Here is a 17602-nt window from a genome sequence, read left to right as displayed (position 1 = left end):
ATGTATGTCAAAAATCTCAATTTATGTGTCACATAAACCTTAAATACTAAATACAGACTTCAGCTCCTCAGCTTCCTTCTTTGACTGCCACTCAACCATTTCTTATCTGGCCAGTAACAGGAAGGGTCAGGAAGCCCTGCCCTCTTTTGAAATGAGGAAGCAACATGTTTTTCTCTCTGCTGAGGACGCACGGATGAAAGACGACACTTTATCGCTAAATTCAAGACTTCCCAGTGAAGAAAGACTGCAATAGTACCACAGGGAATACTTTGAATACTGTCATTGGCAATGTACTGTACCTGCTGCTAACAGTACACAAAAATAAGACCTAGGAGGATCGTAAGGAAAGTGAAAGTAACTTGACAGTATAGAGAGGAAATAACTGCAACATGGCGTCTAAATTACAGGAAGATCTGTCGTGTCCCGTCTGCAAAGATATATTTAAAGATCCAGTCATCCTGTCATCTAAGCACAGCTTCTGTAATGACTGTTTACAGAAATACTGGGCAAACAAAAACGATTTGGGGTGTCCGGTCTGCAAGAGGAAGTCTTCACAGGAGTGTCCACCTGTTTATTTTGAGCTGAAGAAGCGTTGTGAGGCTTTCTTACAGGAGTGAGCCTCTGAGCCCGTCTGCAGTCTGCACTCTGAGAAACTCAGCGTCTTCTGTGTGGATGAGCAGCTGCTACTGTGCAGATACTGCACAGATCAAGAAGCTCACAGAAACCACCGTTTCCACTCTGTTGATGAAGCAGCTCAGGACTACAAGAAAAAACTTGAGGATTCATTAAAACCCCTGAAAAAGAAAATGAGGGTCATCCGTGAGGTTAAAGGGAACTGTGATCAAACAGCAGAGCATATTAGAGCTCAGGCTGAAAGCACAGCGAGGAGCATTAAGGAGCACTTCCAGAAGCTTCACCAGTTTCTAGAAGAGGAGGAGGCAGCCAGGTTGGTTGCACTGAGGGAGGAAGAGGAGCAGAAGAGTCAAGTGATGAAGGAGAAGATTGGAGCTCTGAGCAGAGAGATAACAGCACTTTACCGCACCATTAAAGACACAGAGAATGAGCTGAGAGCTGGTAATGTCTCATTTCTGCAGAACTACAGAGCTGCAGTGGAACGAGTTCAGCAGCAACCTCTTCCTGATGATCCAGAGCTCGCCTCGGGAGCACAGATAGATGTGGCCCAGCATGTGGGCAACCTAAGCTTCAATGTGTGGGTCAAGATGAAGGAGATGGTTTCCTACTGTCCTGTGATCCTGGATCCAAACACTGCTAATCCAGGCGTAATCCTGTCTGAAGATCTGACCAGTGTGAGGCAGGGAGAGCAAACCCAGGAGCTTCCTGACAATCCAGAGAGGATTGATCACTTCTTCTCTGTTGTCTGCTCCGAGGGCTTTGACTCGGGCTCTCACAGCTGGGAGGTGGAGGTTGGGGACAATACGGCCTTCGTGCTGGGAGTGTTAACAGACTCATTTCAGAGGAAAGGAGTCATTTGGCCTGCACTGTGGAGGCTGATGTTCTGTGGTGGTGAATACAAAATACTGTCGCCATTAGACCCGGGGTCAGACGTGCAAGTGACGAGGAACCCGAAGAGAATCAGACTTCAGCTGGACTTTGACAGAGGAGAGCTGTCATTTTATGACTCTGACACAGACACACACAGACACACCTTCACTGACAGGCTGTTTCCATACATTAGCACCTGGTGTGACGTCCCAATAAAGATAGTGGCACTGAAGATCTCTGTAACAGTGGACGGTTCGTTGTAAAATGCCATCTGTGCTGATGAACAAGGCTAAAACATTGATTTTGGCTGCCAAAGCTAGAACCTGTTAAAGATACTATTCTGTTAAAACTGCAAGCTTTTACTTTTCACCTCTTCTGTTATCTGCGTTTCATTTTGCCATGCACAAAAATGCAGTCAATATTTAATAAACCGATAATTAGATAAAGGGGTGCATGGTAACCTAATATTAACCCTGACACGTGTCTTAAATGGCTTCCTGGTGACCTAGTTGGTGAAACAAGTGTAACTTTAAAGTATTTATTTGTCATTTTGTAGTTTCTATAATGTTATTAAAAACACACCAGCACACTTTTTGTTTTTTGTTGAGTCCCTTACACTGATGTAAATCCAGGTAACACAGAAGATTGGAGTTTGTACGTGTTTTGTCTCTATAAGGGCCACCGTAAATATACTTTTATTTATTCACTCCACATAAAATGTAATAAATAAACTATAAAATACAAAAACCATCTACACACGTCGCCTTCACACACTTCTCCGCAACTTCAGGACGGAGCTCCATGTGGCGCCGATACAACCTCCACTGTGAGGAGGGGTTACCGAAGGCACACTTCACTACCAGCCGGGCCTTGGAGAGGCGATAGTTGAAGATCCTCTTCTCTAATGGGAGGAGGTGTCCAGGGAAAGGCCTCATGATCTCCGGGAACTCTTCATCAGCCACAAAGACATGGGGATGGGCTCCACGGTCTTCTCCACCAGGTAGAGGCTGGTCAGGAGACAGATGGAGAGTCCCAGCCCGAAGAGCCTGACCAAAGGTGGAGTTGGCCAGAATACCTTCCGTACCCCCCAACATCAATGACGCGGAAGCAATACCCTGCATCCACAACCGCAAGGAGAACAATTGAAAAAGTTCCCTTATATTTGTGGAACATGGATCCTGAGTTGGGGGGTGCCTTCATCTGGACGTGCTTCCCATCCAGAGCTCCACAGCAGAGAGGGAAGTTCCAGCGCTCCTGGAATCCCTCTGCGATGGACTGCCAGTCTTCAGTTGAAGGTACAGCCATGAAGTCGTCCACTAGACAGTCCCAGATGGTCGTTTCTACCTGGGGGACGATCTGGCACACCGTGGACACACCAACTCTGATGGTGCTATGGAGTCCCCGGTGGCAAGGAACCTGGAAAAAATTGTTTAAAATTAGTATTATGTGTACTGCAGTTACAAAATATATTATTCAAATTCAAAAATACTTTCGTGATGTCAGATTTAAATTACACAACAAAAATTTTACATAAAACATTTTGTAATTATAAGAATAATTACTTAATATATATTAGATATAATATAAAACAGCCAGTTGTGTTTTGTTTTAACTTTACGATGTCCTAATTTGATTGGTAGCAACTTTTACCACTACAGTGTGCCAATCACTCATAATTCCTAAACATGTCAATCAGGTAGGAACGAAGTAAGAGATTAATAGAAATAAAGAGTTGGATGTTGACATGTAGCCCTTTCCTTTCTTAAATCATTAATATTTTTGAAAAATTAACCTGTGATAAGACATAGCATATCAAGATAGAATTGTTATTATCATATAACTAAAGATGAACCAAGCTTCTTGATGCATTCTCAATTATCCAGGAAAGTAAACCCTCTGGGTTTTGGTCAGTGGTTGTTGATCAATGGTCATGAGAATTTGCATAATTATGATTAAGGAACTGACCTCCCAGCCCATTGTTCCCTCAGTGGGCTGGTTTCAGTCATTATGCAAATGTACTGTTTATAAGATTGGGGAAACCTGCAGTCAGCTGAGACTGAAGAAGTCACTTGGATGAGTGACGAAACGTTTCTCCCACAAAACGCTACGTCCAGATGAACAGAATCAACTTTTGGAGATGAACCAAGCTGTTCACAATTTTATCTAGCTCTCAGTTTTAAAAAGGCTGGTGACCCCTGCTATAGTCTGACAGCTGCAGTTGGATATACAAATATTCGACTGGTTCTATACCAGAATTAAACCAGGTGTAAGTAAAAAAAAAATAATAAGGACTTATCTGTTAAACTAGCTATGTAATTCCTAAATGCGTGTAGTTTAGGGTAGATTATTTTACCTGGATATGACTGGCTCTGATGAGCCTAAGGTACCAAACATGCCGGCGACGTTTATACCGGTTTTGTAGCTCCTCGGAAATTAAAACGGTACACAACACACGGAGCAACATTTATTGGTCCATTTTTCAGTTTTCATGCTGTGGTGTGAACGACCAGAAATGTGTGGAATTAAGGGCAGACTTGAACCAAGGCCAGCTTCTCAAGTCCATCCTACCCGGCCGTTGAAGAATCCTACCTACGCCACGTAGGTAGGATTCTTCGGAGCATCCTTCCCTGAATTTGGACACAGCATATAAATTAACTCTAAATCATGAAATCCTTTTATTTATTGAACTCTTACAACTGTAAATGAAGTACCTTGGTAACCAAGCATATGATTTTTAAACCTTTTATCAACTTTATATATTTTAACCACTTTTATAACCATGAGCTTCCCCCCCCCCCGTTTTCCTTTATACTCTAAACCTGAATAATTTCGGACAGGGCTACACTCCGGACATTCTTTCACCATGTTAAATTTACTCTTTCACAAGAGTTGAAATTCCAGAGTTAAATTGACTCTAAATTGAGTCAGGATTTAACACTGACCAACACTGGGTAGTGTTATATGAGATTAACACTACAGGCTAAATTACTCCATAAAGAGCATTATTTTTACATTTAAGTGTGCATATTTTACTCTATTTAATTGATAAATAAACTCAGAATTAGAATGCATATATAATATATAATTCCCTTTTTTTGGATTGTAACTTGTTTGTGAAGGTTCTCAGTCATCCAGGTCAGCGTAGTCTAAGGAGCTTGGGGAAAAAAAGCGTCTGGACTTCTTTAAGATGCTTGAAGACGTTTCACCTCTCATCCGAGAAGCTACTTCAGTTCTAGGGTCAAATGGTGGAGTGTCCCCCCAAGACGGACAATGGACCCCCTAATTATCCTCTACCTAATCACACGAGCCAAGGTGTGAAAACGGGTGTAGTTCACAATCAGCCAAGATTTCGGATGAGCTCATTGTGAAACCTAGCCCCCCGTCATGTGATTTCCTGAGGTCAAATGGGCCAGGATGTGAGTAGGTGTTAAGGTGTCTGGGAAGGGATCTCAGCACTGGATTATAGATGACGGATAGTTGGTGTCGTAAGCCACCGCCTCTGTCAGCTATAATTTATAAAACACAACTGTGTTTTATAAACTCTGATAGAGTCATTGCATTTTGACATTGCTAATTTAAGACTGCTGATTTTGCTGTGTGGGTAGCAGCAAAGAAACCTTGAGAAAATAAGAATGATGAGCGAATCTGGACTCTGATAACGTCTTGCTCCGCTCTCTGTGTCAATGACTTCTCTGACCACCTGCAGGCAGCTGGCTTTGTGACATCACTGTCACCCTGGTAACTCCAGCAGCTGAGCGACAGGACGCCGACAGTCCGTCCGCTCCTGATCCAGCAGGTAAACAGCTCCCGGTGACGCTACCGGCTGCGTGTCACATGTTACTCGATCGCGCTGAGAAAAAGTTGTGTTTTTGTACAGCGTGTATCCTGCTACAGTGCCTGTGTGGGCTCTACCATGAAAATATGTGTTTTGCATACTGATGACAGATTGGACAGTTTATCTCCTCCACAGGGGCCTCACATTGATTTTGTGAACAAGGTTTTCATTTTAACCACTTTGATTTTAATTTTGCGTAAATAAATCCATATAAGAGTTTTAATTTTAATTCACAATTTTAACTAAAACAACAGAAACTAACACAAACACCACTTAACAAAAAGCTGGCACAATAAAAGGTGATGGACAAACATCAGTTCATTGTGAGGATTATGTGTAACAGGACAAAGAAAATGCCTAAAAATACTTCATTTTTTAGATTTATGTTGTAGTTATGTTGTTATTAATTTTTTACTGAAATACTGGCAACATTTCATACCTATATAAGCTACTGAAGTAGAGTGTTGTATTTCAACAAGCTTATTGAATTATAATATTATAGTTTTGTGTCAAGACTATTAATTTTTATAATCTTCTACTTATTTCAAATTACAAATCCAGAACTAATTAAACCAGGATCTGAAAACTTCTGCTCAAACTTCAGCTTCTGTTTAGGATTTACAGTCTAGCAAACAGAGCTTAGATGTAGCTCATCTCAACATTAAGATTCTCTTTCCATTCTTAACCTCATTTAATCCATCTAAAATTGGACAGAAAGCAGCATTTATCTATTATGTCAATTTTGTTATCCACCATCTTAGTCAACAGTGTATTTCCTTCTCATTGCTCTCACAGCAGCGTTTAAGGCACACAATGGATCATCATCATCTTTAGCTACGGTGAACAGGAAGAAATCCTCAGAGAACATGAAACAGCACAGCCGACACATTCACTGAAGGCTGGTGGTAATTACTCAGCTCACCAGTGAGTGCTAATCATGTGTTCCTGTCAATATTAATCACATGATCATTGTATAATTTGCTAAAACTCAGTCAGTCGTGGGCTTTTTCTGCTTTATGGCTCCACACTGGTTTGCGTTTCTCTATGAAGGCGCGGATCCCCTCCTGCCCGTCTCTCAGAGCCAGGTTGTCGACCATCACCTTTGATGCGGTGGCATACGCAGCATCGCGACCTTGAGCCATTTGTCTTAGGAAGGAAACAGACAGAAACAAACACCACATATTTTAATTTATATTTAATTTTGTTGTGGTTTGCAGTGTTTTGTGTTGTTTCACTTTAAATTTGTTTAAAAGGAAAAAGCTGAAAATTTAAATAGTTAAAAGTTAAAATGTAGATAGTTGGTTTTTGTATTATATGATTTATTTATTACATTTTATGTGGAGTGAATAAATAAAAGTATATTTACGGTGGCCCCCGGAGACAAAACACGTACAAACTCCAAAACACGTTTTGGAGTTTGTACGCGTTTTGTCTTTAGGGGCCACAGTATATATTTATATAGAAACATATATAAATAAAACCTTTTTTTTTACATTAGTAATTCCTTTTGTGCATAATTTTATATTGTTGTTAATAATAAATTAAAGCAACAAAACAACCGGCTCGTTCGGCTCGGCTCACTAAAAAGAGCCGGCTCTTTCGGCTCCCAACCGGCTCTTTTTAGTGAGCCGAGCCAAAAGAGCCGGTTCTCTAAAAAGAGCCGGAAATCCCATCACTAATTCCTATGAAATTATTGTCATGGAAACTGTCTATCAGTTTACACACTGTAAATTCTCACCTTTGGAAAGTGGCCTTTCCGAGGGCTACAACAGGTCGGCTAGCTTTACAGATACGCTGGGCGATGGCTAATGTTTCCTCTTCCAACTGCTCCTCCGGCACCACTTTACTGACCAGACCGTGGAGCAAAGCATCGTGGGCTGAGATGGGAGTTCCTGTGAACAACATCTCCATAGCAACCTGTTTAAAAGAAGGAAAGGAAGGTGTGTATTGATTAGAGCTAAATACTAGAATACTAAGGATGTTTGTTCACAATTGAGTAGATCCAAAGAGAGAACACATGTTCTGAACATGTGTCCTCTTAGAAGAATCAAAATCCAAAAGTGATATTGACTTCAAGTGATTCAGAGCTGAATGACAGACAGACTGATAAACTCCAGAGAACAGCTTCCTGTTTTTCATGAGTGCCTCATAGAAAACAGGGTTTAACTGAGAACTTTTCTGTTGAATAATTTTCATGATGTTCATTTATAGACCAAGCTCAGACAGGGTGTAAATAAAGATTTAAAAAGGACCTCGTGGACCTTTAATTTACTCGTGGTGACTGTAATTACTCAAACCTTCAAAACAAAAATGTTATAATTGATTATTAAAGAGAATAAACAAAACACAGCCTTTAAAAAGCAGACGTTTTTTAAATGACTTCGGTTTATGATCATTTCTGATATTATCTTGATCTTTCGCATAAGGTCATGTGAATAACGAACTTTTCCAAGTCCTAACAAGAAGAAAATCTAAAAGTTTCCATCGAATGAAACTACAAAACCAAAAATAAATGGAGGAGCCCTCTCACCTTCCTCGGCACCGCTCTGCCAATGGCCACCGCCGGCGTCGAGCAGAACAGACCCACGCTGACACCCGGAGTAGCAAAGGTGGACTTCTCCGTCACCACAGCGATGTCACAACTTGCAACAAGCTGGCATCCGGCTGCTGTGGCAACACCGTTCACCATGGCGATCACTGGAACAGGTATGTCTTGTATCAGTGTCATCACCTGCAGCACAGAGCGCAAATCATAATATTTAAAACGTTTTTCCTTTATATTTATATTTATAGTGGAGATCTGATGTTTCCATCATTTGGGACTTTTAGTGATTTCTTTGAATTGTTCTAAGGAGAATAATGGATTTACACAAGTCGCGAAATTCAGCTCAAAGCTCAAAATAACCATGACATTCATGCCCACGATGAATGGATGGAAACTTGTGACCAGAACTGTACCCGAGCGTCTGTAACAAAGCAAAAATTACAGTGATTTGTCAGCATGTAAGCTGCAGTCACAGTAAAAACACAAAACAAACAAACCAAAGAAGCTGAGGTGGATAGATCGATCTTTGACAGGGCAATCAGTGGTTTTGATAACAAAGTCCACCTTATATATAAAGTTTGTCTCTTTTTCATGTTATTTTAAATTAAGCACATTTGGCTTTTTGGTCACATAAACTGTCTGAAAACATCTGTTTTTATTTTGCAGTTGTTTCAATATGCATGGCATGATTCATTACATTTTAATTCACAAAGTTATCAATAAACGTCTTAGTGAATGACAAGACAAGAAGACAGAGAAACACTAACTGACCTCTGAGCAGGTATGAAACACCTTTGTGTGATATTCTCGACCCTGAGCAGATGTCAGCTCCTTCAGGTCGTGTCCAGAGGAAAACACCGGACCTTTGGCTGAAATACACAAAACAAGGTCAGACTGGCATTTGGCTTTCTCTCTGTCACACATGTAAGAGACAAACACCAACCTGATAGGATGACAACTCTGAGATCCTCGCTGTCAACATCAGCTAAGATGTTCTCTCGGAGAGACTCGAGCATGGACAGAGACAAAGCATTCCTCTTCTTGGGGTTGTTTAGTATTATTCTCCTGAAGACGAGAAGAAAAAAATATTTTTTATATATTTCTTTAACATATTTCAGAACAATTTTCACCAAGGTTACAGAAATCATCTTTAAAATGATTCTGTAATATAGGCGTCTGCCACCTTTTTTCCTTTCTTTTATTTCCCATCTTTGATTTGGCTGAAGGTGATGATGTAGAGTGTCGTAAATAGATATTTGCCCCTTTCCTGATTTCTTAATTTTTGAACATTTGTCACACTTAAATGTTTCAGATAATCAAATAAATTATAATTTTAGAGAAAGGTCTGAATACCAGCAGACCTGCTGAATGGAGAAATCACTTAAATAGAGCCTGATGACCATGATCTAAAGAAACAGCTGAGAAACAAAGTCACTGCACCAATGGTGGCACAACCAGTTATTAGGTTTAGGACACAAATACATTTTCACACAGGACCAGGTACGTTTGGAGAACTTCTTTTCCTTAATACATGTAAACATAATTTAAAAACTTCATTTTGTGTTGACATCATAGTGGGTAAAGACAGGAGAAAAACAGAAAAAAAAAGGGACATTACAGACAGTATAATGTTCACGTTGTTGCTCATGAAATTTAGATTTCGAGCTTTTGGGACGGAAGTTGTTGCTTTTGTGCATTTAAATTAAACCAGTAACCTGAAAACATGTTCCCCATTGTTTCCAATTCAGAATAGCAGACATTTTAACCGCTTTTCACTGACGTAATATTCATCCCGAGTGTACTTTGTGTGTACGTGTTGGTCTGACACACAAACTAAGGCACTGTACGGATCACTACAACAAACTGCTGTTGTGAAAGTCTTGCTCCATAATTGTTGTGCATCTGTATAAGGGACCAGATACGGTAACTAGCTGCACCTTATTCCGTCGCTTTGCTGCTTCAGTGTCAGCGGCTCCGCTTCGCTCTGCGAGTAGAAACGAGCGCCGGACAGCAGCGCGGTTTTCCTGCCTAGCTGAAGCACACCGAGGCATGTACACAGTACACTCCGTGCCATCTTGCCCGTGGCCGCTTCGCCTTCACGCTCACTTCCGGTGTTCTGAGAATCCATCCCACCTGACAAACCAGTCTACCCGTTGTTTCTACGCATGCGCACAACACGAAATCCACAGTGTTGCCAACTTAGCGACTTTGTCACTATATTTAGCGAGTTTTCAGACCCCCTTAGCGACTTTTTTTCTAAAAAGCGACTAGCGACAAATGTTCCACGATGTGGAAGAGACATAAAGTAACCCTAAAGTAGCCCTAACCCTCCCCAACAGCGTAGGTTACAATTACATCAGCATGACCAATTATGCAAATTAGGCGATGATGTTATTTTTATTATTATTAGTCCTTTATTTATCCAGGTAAAAAATCTCCTTGAGATTAAAAATCTCATTTTCAAGAAAGACCTGGCATCATGGCAACAAAAGTCAAAACACAGTAATACACATACCACATAAGTATATAACATTTAAAACAAATACAATATCCCATACCAACATGTGTAAAATATACAATAACAGATCAAATTAAGAGTACATTAAAAACAATCACACTGAGTAAAAGAGTTATTCTCTCGTTCCTTTAAGACAGACTTAAACTCTCCCAAAGTAACCAATTCTGATAATTTCAGTTCCTTCTGCAGATTATTCCAAGAAGCAGGGGCAGCGTATTTAAAAGCCTTTTTCCCCAATTCTGTTCTGATTTTTGGGACAATCAATTGTATGATATTGTGAGAACTAAGGTTGTATTGGTTGTGGTTTTTACACATATAAACACATAAATAAGATGGAACCAGCCCAAGGAGAGATTTATAGATAACGATCAACCAATGGGAGAGTCTGCGAATATGTAAAGATGGACATTTAGCAGCAGCATACAAAGAACAATGATGTACACGATTTCCATAGCCAGTAATAAAACGTAAAGCTCAATGGTACACAGTATCCAACCTCTTTAGGTAGTGGGCAGGTGCATTCATAAAAAGCAGGTCACCATAATCCAATAAAGGTAAAAAAGTTGCATGAATCAAGTGTTTTCTCACTTGGAGGGAGAAACAGGATTGATTTCTAAAAAAGTAACCTAGTTTTAGTTTTAACTTCGACACCAGCCTTTGAATGTGAGTTTTAAATGACAAATTCTGATCTATAATGATCCCTAGATACTTGTAAGATGTGACCATTTCAATTTCAGTTCCTTGAATTCTTTTAATCTCAGGAGACGTAGCTAACAACTCTTTGCCGTTTGAGAATAACATGAACTTGGATTTCTCTGGATTTAACACCAACTTAAGTTGAGTTAAATGGGACTGAACTACATCAAAGGCAGACTGCAGAAATTGCAGGGTTTGTTCTATAAGGGGATAAACAATAAATAATTGTATCATCTGCATAAAGATGAAATGCTGCATTTGACAAATTATCACAAAGGTTGTTTATGTAAAGAGAAAATAGCAATGGCCCTAATATGGAGCCCTGCAGAACCCCTTTGGATACTGGGAGACAAGAGGAAGAAGACCCAGCAGCATGGACACATGAAAACCAACTTACAGCATTTACAGATAGACCAATATTGTTTAGTCTAGTTAATAAAATAGCATCGTCAACTGTATCAAAAGCCTTTGACAAGTCAAGAAAAAGAGCAGCACAGTATTTTTTGCAGTCCATTGAATCAACGATGTCATTAACCACTTTAATAGCAGCAGTTATTGTGCTGTGTTGTTTTCTGAATCCTGACTGATGTTGGGAAAGAACTGAATTTTTGTCCAAGAAGTCTTTCAGTTGTTCACTAATGAACTTTTCTAGAACGTTTGCTAGAACACACAATTTAGATATGAGCCTGTAGTTATTAACATCTGAAGGATCACCTCCTTTCAGCAAAGGGAGAACATAGGCAGATTTCCATATTACAGGGATCTCACTGTTCGAGAGGCTAAGATTAAAAATGTAAGTTATCGGTTCTGCTATAAAATCTCAAACCTCAAAAACATTTAGCGGAGAAAAACTGAAGAGTTGGACCACAGATTCGGTTTGAGCGGTTGCAGAGAGAGCCTCTTGTTGATTAAGCTGTTTTAAATCTGGATATAAAGATTCAAATAGAGATCCTGAAGAAACAATAAGTGCAGGAGTCTTTTACAACAAAAGTTGGCATCTCATTTGTAGTTATGTCCCCATAAGAAGATTTTATTATTTTCCAGAATTTTTTAGGATCGTTCAAATGTTTAGTAGTTTTTGAAAGATAGAATTCTGATTTGGCCTTTTTAATTAAGGAAGTTGAACGGTTTCTGAGCTGTCTAAAAATCAGCCAATCCGCTTCGGATGTAGTTTTTCTGGCCTGCCCAGGCAGCATCCCTTTTTTTGAGTAGACTGGAGAGCTGAGGAGAAAACCAAGGGTTGTTTCTGCATTTTACTCTAAATTTGCGCATGGGGGCATTTTATTTATAATTTTGATAAAAGTGTCATAAAAATAATTCCATGCCAGCTCAAGATCAGTTATCAGGTAGATTCTATTCCAGTTATAGTCCCATAAATCATGAAAGAAAGCTTGCTCACAGAAATGCTTAAAATCTCGTTTAAAAACTATTTGTGGCCTTGATTTTGGGAGCTTCGATTGTCTGACTACAGCTACCACACAGTGGTCACTGATATCATTTGCGAAAACCCCAGTGTGAGAATATTTATACGGCATATTAGTTAAAAATAAATCAATAAGTGATGACTTTTCTGGGCATTTAAGATTTGGACGAGTTGTGCTGTAAATTAGTTGTGTGAGATTATATGAATCACAGATGGATTTAAAACTGTCTGAGGCAGAGGACAACCAGTCCCAGTTGAAATCTCCGGCCAGCACAATTTAATTAAAATCTAAAGTAGATAGTTTTTCACTAAGTGAAACTAAAGCCTCACTACTAGCCGAGGGGGGACTATAACAGCCCACAATGGTAATAAAATAGCCCTTGAAAAGTTGGAGCTTGAGTGCAAGAAGTTTTTGCTTTTTACATAAATTGCAACACCGCCACCCTTTCTGCGGCGGTCGCAACGGAAAAGATTTTAGCCCGTTATTGCAATGTGTTTGTCAGTAATCGATTTTGTAAGCCAGGTTTCTGATAATATAAGAATATCGGTATCTAACTCTTTCATCCAAATTTTCACAAAATCAAGTTTGGGAAGAAGACTTCTGACATTTAAATGAGTGATACCAAGACCTGTTCGAGTTTTAAAATCACAAGGAGTACTTAAGCATTTGCAATCTGGACCGGGATTAGGTTGCACATTTCCAGATAAAAGATTTCTAGCAACTTTTAGGACAGCCAATAGCGATTTTCCTTACTGAGGAGTTGGCAACACTGGAAATTCAGTGGCGAACCGTCCTACCTTTGTGAATATAAGCTACAAACATACTCTGACGGGTAAAATTAATTGCCGAACCGTCCTACCTTTTAATGTGACGTACAAGCATACTTTAACAGCTACAATTAAGTGGCGAACCATCCTACCTTTGTGAATATGAGCTAGAACACAGGTGTCGAACTCCAGGCCTCGAGGGCCGGTGTCCTGCAGGTTTTAGATGTGTCCTAATCCAACACAGCTGATTTAAATGGCTAAAAGACCTCCTCAACATGTTTTAAGTTCTCCAGAGGCCTGGAAATGAACTAATCATGTGATTCAGGTGTGTTGACCCAGGGTGAGATATAAAGCCTGCAGGACACCGGCCCTTGAGGCCTGGAGTTTGACACCCCTGAGCTAGAAGCATAATTTTACAGCTAGAATTCAGTGGCAAATCATCTTACCTTTGTTAATAAGAGCTAGAAACATACTCTGACGGCTAAAATTACGTGCCAAACCATGCTACCTTTGACAATGTGACCTACAAGCATACTTATATAAATGAAGTGGCAAACCGTCCTGGCTTTATGAATGAAAGCTACAAGCCTACTCTGATGGGCAAAGTTAAGTGGCAAACCGTCATACCTACTTACATTTGTGCTGGAATTACTCTGTGACAGCAGAAATGTGCATAAACTACTTACGGTAGGACGTTTTGCCAAAGTAGGACGTTTTGTCAGAACAGGTTTGATGACTTCTAGGACACGTGACCGGGAAAACGTTTCAACAGTCACTGGATTAGTGCTGCTCAATCATTTTCTGTTACTTTGAGATAACTGGCGCCCCCTAATTCTAGCATAGAGGCTCAAAATGGCCCTGAATTCCTTCATAGATGAAACACAATCAGGTTTTATGCCTAAAAGATAACAAACAATAAAAGACTATTAGACATTCTAGATTACTCGGAACTATAAAGTCTATACAGTCTATAAAAAAATGGTAATAGCTCAGTGAAACTAAGCGGTGGAACTTGTCCTAGATTAGATTTGATCTGTCAAGAGGCATTCGACAAGGATGCCTTGCCTCTTTCTAACTCTTTTTACTAGTTGCCCAACTCTTAGCAGACCATATTAGATCCAGTAAAATTCAAAGTATTTCTCTGCTGGACAGAAATCTGATCATCACTCAACTGGCTGATGATACTACTCTTTTTCTGAAGAACGAAAACCAAATTTCTGCAGCTCTGGAATCTGTAAAAGTCTTCTCTAGAGCTTCTGGCTTAGATCTGAATATTAACAAGTGTGAAATTAGGAATGTTCCAGTACATCTATTTGTAATATACAAATTAAAAATGAAGTGCTATACTTAGGAATAATAATTACCAAGGATCAACAAAAAAGAGCATCCATAAATCTGGAACCCATCATCCAGAAAACTCAAAGTAGACTAAACCAGTGCATGCTGAGAGATCCCTCCTTAAAAGGAAGAGTTCTGATTACCAAAGTGGAGGGAATATTACAATTAACATATGCAGCTCTGCCTCTCCATGTGGAGAAAAAACTTTTAAATGACACTGACAAGATGCTCTTTACCTTTGTGTGGAGAAATAAGACTCATTATTTAAGAAAACCTGTTTTCATGAATGCATACGATAAAGGTGGTCTACATTTTATAGATATTAGCTATTTAAATAATACATTTAAGATTAATTCGCTACAATATTTACAAAAATAGCCCAACTCCATTTAGAATGTTATTCCCCTCCCCTCCATTGTTGATATCTAAACAATATGCAATTATGACATTGATAAAATCACAATTAAGATATTTGCTTTTCATCACCAGGCCTTTTTGTCATGGAATCTCATCTATAAACATAATTTGTGTAACAATAAGGACATTTTATACAGACACAAATCCCTCTTCATGGAATACTGGTTTCTTGATAATATTACACATGTGGCTCAGTTATTTAATGAAATGGTAAACTCCTCTCATAGGATAACAAAACAAGTTTCATTTAAATGAATTCATAACATTTATCTGGCTAAAGTCTATATCCAGAAACGCTTCAGAAAACCCCAAAACAATTAAAACTGTAGAAACCTGCATTAGGGTCAACCTCTTTCTGTAGTTTCTTATTGCCCCTTAGTGCTTAAACAATCCTGTTCTAAACTGCTCTCTGTATATAATGAATTTTAAAGTACTTAAAAAAAGAAGTTATTTTCTGTTACGCTCCGCTTAGGAAGAAGAAAACTATAAATAGATTTGACTACAAAATTATTATTATAAGTACATCTCTGCATAACATTGTATCTTTATTAACATTAAAGAAAACAAAAACAAAAACTAAAAAGAAAGAAATATAGATAAACTTAAAACAAAGAAAAACTTTATTAACGCTGGTTTACTGAAGTAGATTTCACAAAGAGGGATGATTGTTGGCAATATTCTGCACGTTTTCGCTGAAAAAACTCAAGCGGCTTATCAGCATCACTGGGGTGTAATGTCTGTAAGTGACACCTTTATTTATTTGGCTTTATGCTGTCTGCTGCCAACATTTTGAGACACAATAGAAACGGGAGGTTAATACGTGCAGATCCTGAAGGCTGCTCCAGAAATGATCAAGTTATGTTTTAAATATTTGTTCACTTCTTTCCCAAGTCTATTGTAGGTTTGAGTGTCTACTAAAATAAAAATAAAAGCATCCTAACCTGTTTGTTTTTATTCAAGAAGCATTGCTCTATACCATTTTTATTAAGAGAGATCAAACTTGTTATTATGTCATGTAGTGATTGTGCTGACCTGTATGAAGCTTAGGGGCGATCGTGGCTCAAGAGTTGGGAGTTCGCCTTGTAATTAGAAAGTTGCCGGTTTGAGCCCCGGCTTGGACAGTCTTGGTCGTTGTGTCCTTGGGCAAGACACTTCACCCGTTGCCTACTGGTGGTGGTCAGAGGGCCCAGTGGCGCCAGTGTTCGGCAGCCTCGCCTCTGTCAGTGCGCCCCAGGGTGGCTGTGGCTATAATGTAGCTTGCCATCACCAGTGTGTGAATGGGTGGATGACTGGATGTGTAAAGCGCTTTAGGTTCCTTAGGGACTAGTAAAGTGCTATACAAATACAGGCCATTTACCATTTATTAGACATTATGAAACAGATAACATGTAAAAGTAAATTTTTCCAACTGAAAATATTAATCACAGTTAAATTAAGGGGGGATGGCAGTAAAAACTCTGGAGTTGTGATGTCATCAAGTACACTGCCTTCCAATTGTAGAATGATTGGGCTGCTTTCTCGGGAAGTCTGGACTCCCGTGTGAAGTTCAGAAGTACGGACTAGTGAAAACGCGGGTACAGACTTGCATACTTGAGTACCGAAAAACGTCCCGGGGCTGTGAGCTCGGTACACTCTGTCAGCTGACTGTTAGCAAAGCTAGCGACTGAAAACATCAGAGCACTACAAACATGTTCTATGTTGACAACCTGCCCTAATAAAACTTACATTTTAGACACCACCACTAGTGCTGCTTGTGTTTTGAAATGCATTCTGGGATACCTGGCTGCCCCAAGTCCACACTACCACGAGGTCATAGCAATTGATTATCTAGACTTTGACGAGTGAGGCTGACAGATAAAATAAATTCAAGAACATAGCGGCAGGGTCAGAAGTGCAAAATGATAAATAAATACATCATTAAACAATTAAATGTTTCAATAATTAATAAAAATGTAAAATAAATAATCAATATGTTATTTATTAAATACGTAATGAATTGTGTCATTAATTACATTAAATTTGAATAAATAATTTATTAAATGTTTTAAATAAAATGAATGGGCATTTAATCATTAAAATATTCATTGAAATATAATTTTAATTAATTAATGAAACAATTATTTAATGGCGTATTTAATTAATTCATTTTGACACTCCGGGCCCTCCATATTTAAACTGTAATCACATTTTATAAAAATAAATGTAATTTCACTGGTGTTGAATTAACATTTCTCAGTATTCTGAGAGGCTGATGAGTTACTTGGCATTTGTATATCAAGGAACATGACATTAGCGAAAGCTTTCACTGGAAGTCAGTTCCTGGTGTCAAGATCGAGGGCCAAGCCAGCCCCCAGGTTGTTGTTTTTTTGGTGTTATTTGAGTATATAAGTATACACAAAGAGACATTGAGGCCTGTATTAAAAATAAAAAACACCTATGAGTGAATGAAGCTTCAAGATCAACAAACACTGTTTAATGCATAATAACAACTAAAACATTTAACAGCATCTAAATGTTGCTGTTAATTGCGACTAAGCGCCTTGAGGCGACTTTTGTTGT

At 39.1% G+C, this 17602-nt stretch overlaps 1 protein-coding gene and 1 pseudogene across 1 annotated transcript; one reads left to right on the top strand and one right to left on the bottom strand.

Moving 5' to 3' along the window:
• The first annotated feature begins 84 nt into the window (after positions 1-84).
• On the top strand, positions 85-2362 carry LOC146369502 (zinc-binding protein A33-like; annotated as a pseudogene).
• A 3139-nt stretch (positions 2363-5501) lies between these two features.
• On the bottom strand, positions 5502-10024 carry echdc3 (enoyl CoA hydratase domain containing 3). Its single transcript, XM_084911050.1, has 6 exons — positions 9821-10024; positions 8827-8948; positions 8655-8752; positions 7869-8069; positions 7077-7255; positions 5502-6484 (listed from the first exon to the last, which is right to left on the bottom strand). Exons 1-6 carry the CDS (start codon positions 10009-10011, stop codon positions 6331-6333), a joined length of 945 nt encoding a protein of 314 aa, XP_084767176.1. The 5' UTR covers positions 10012-10024; the 3' UTR covers positions 5502-6330.
• Positions 10025-17602: the final 7578 nt, after the last annotated feature.

This window comes from Perissodus microlepis, chromosome 17 (assembly GCF_051167445.1).
Source record: "Perissodus microlepis isolate ML-2025 ecotype Zambia chromosome 17, ASM5116744v1, whole genome shotgun sequence".
In the NCBI taxonomy this organism is placed as follows: domain Eukaryota; kingdom Metazoa; phylum Chordata; class Actinopteri; order Cichliformes; family Cichlidae; genus Perissodus; species Perissodus microlepis.
This window is presented reverse-complemented; position numbering and strand designations above follow the sequence as displayed.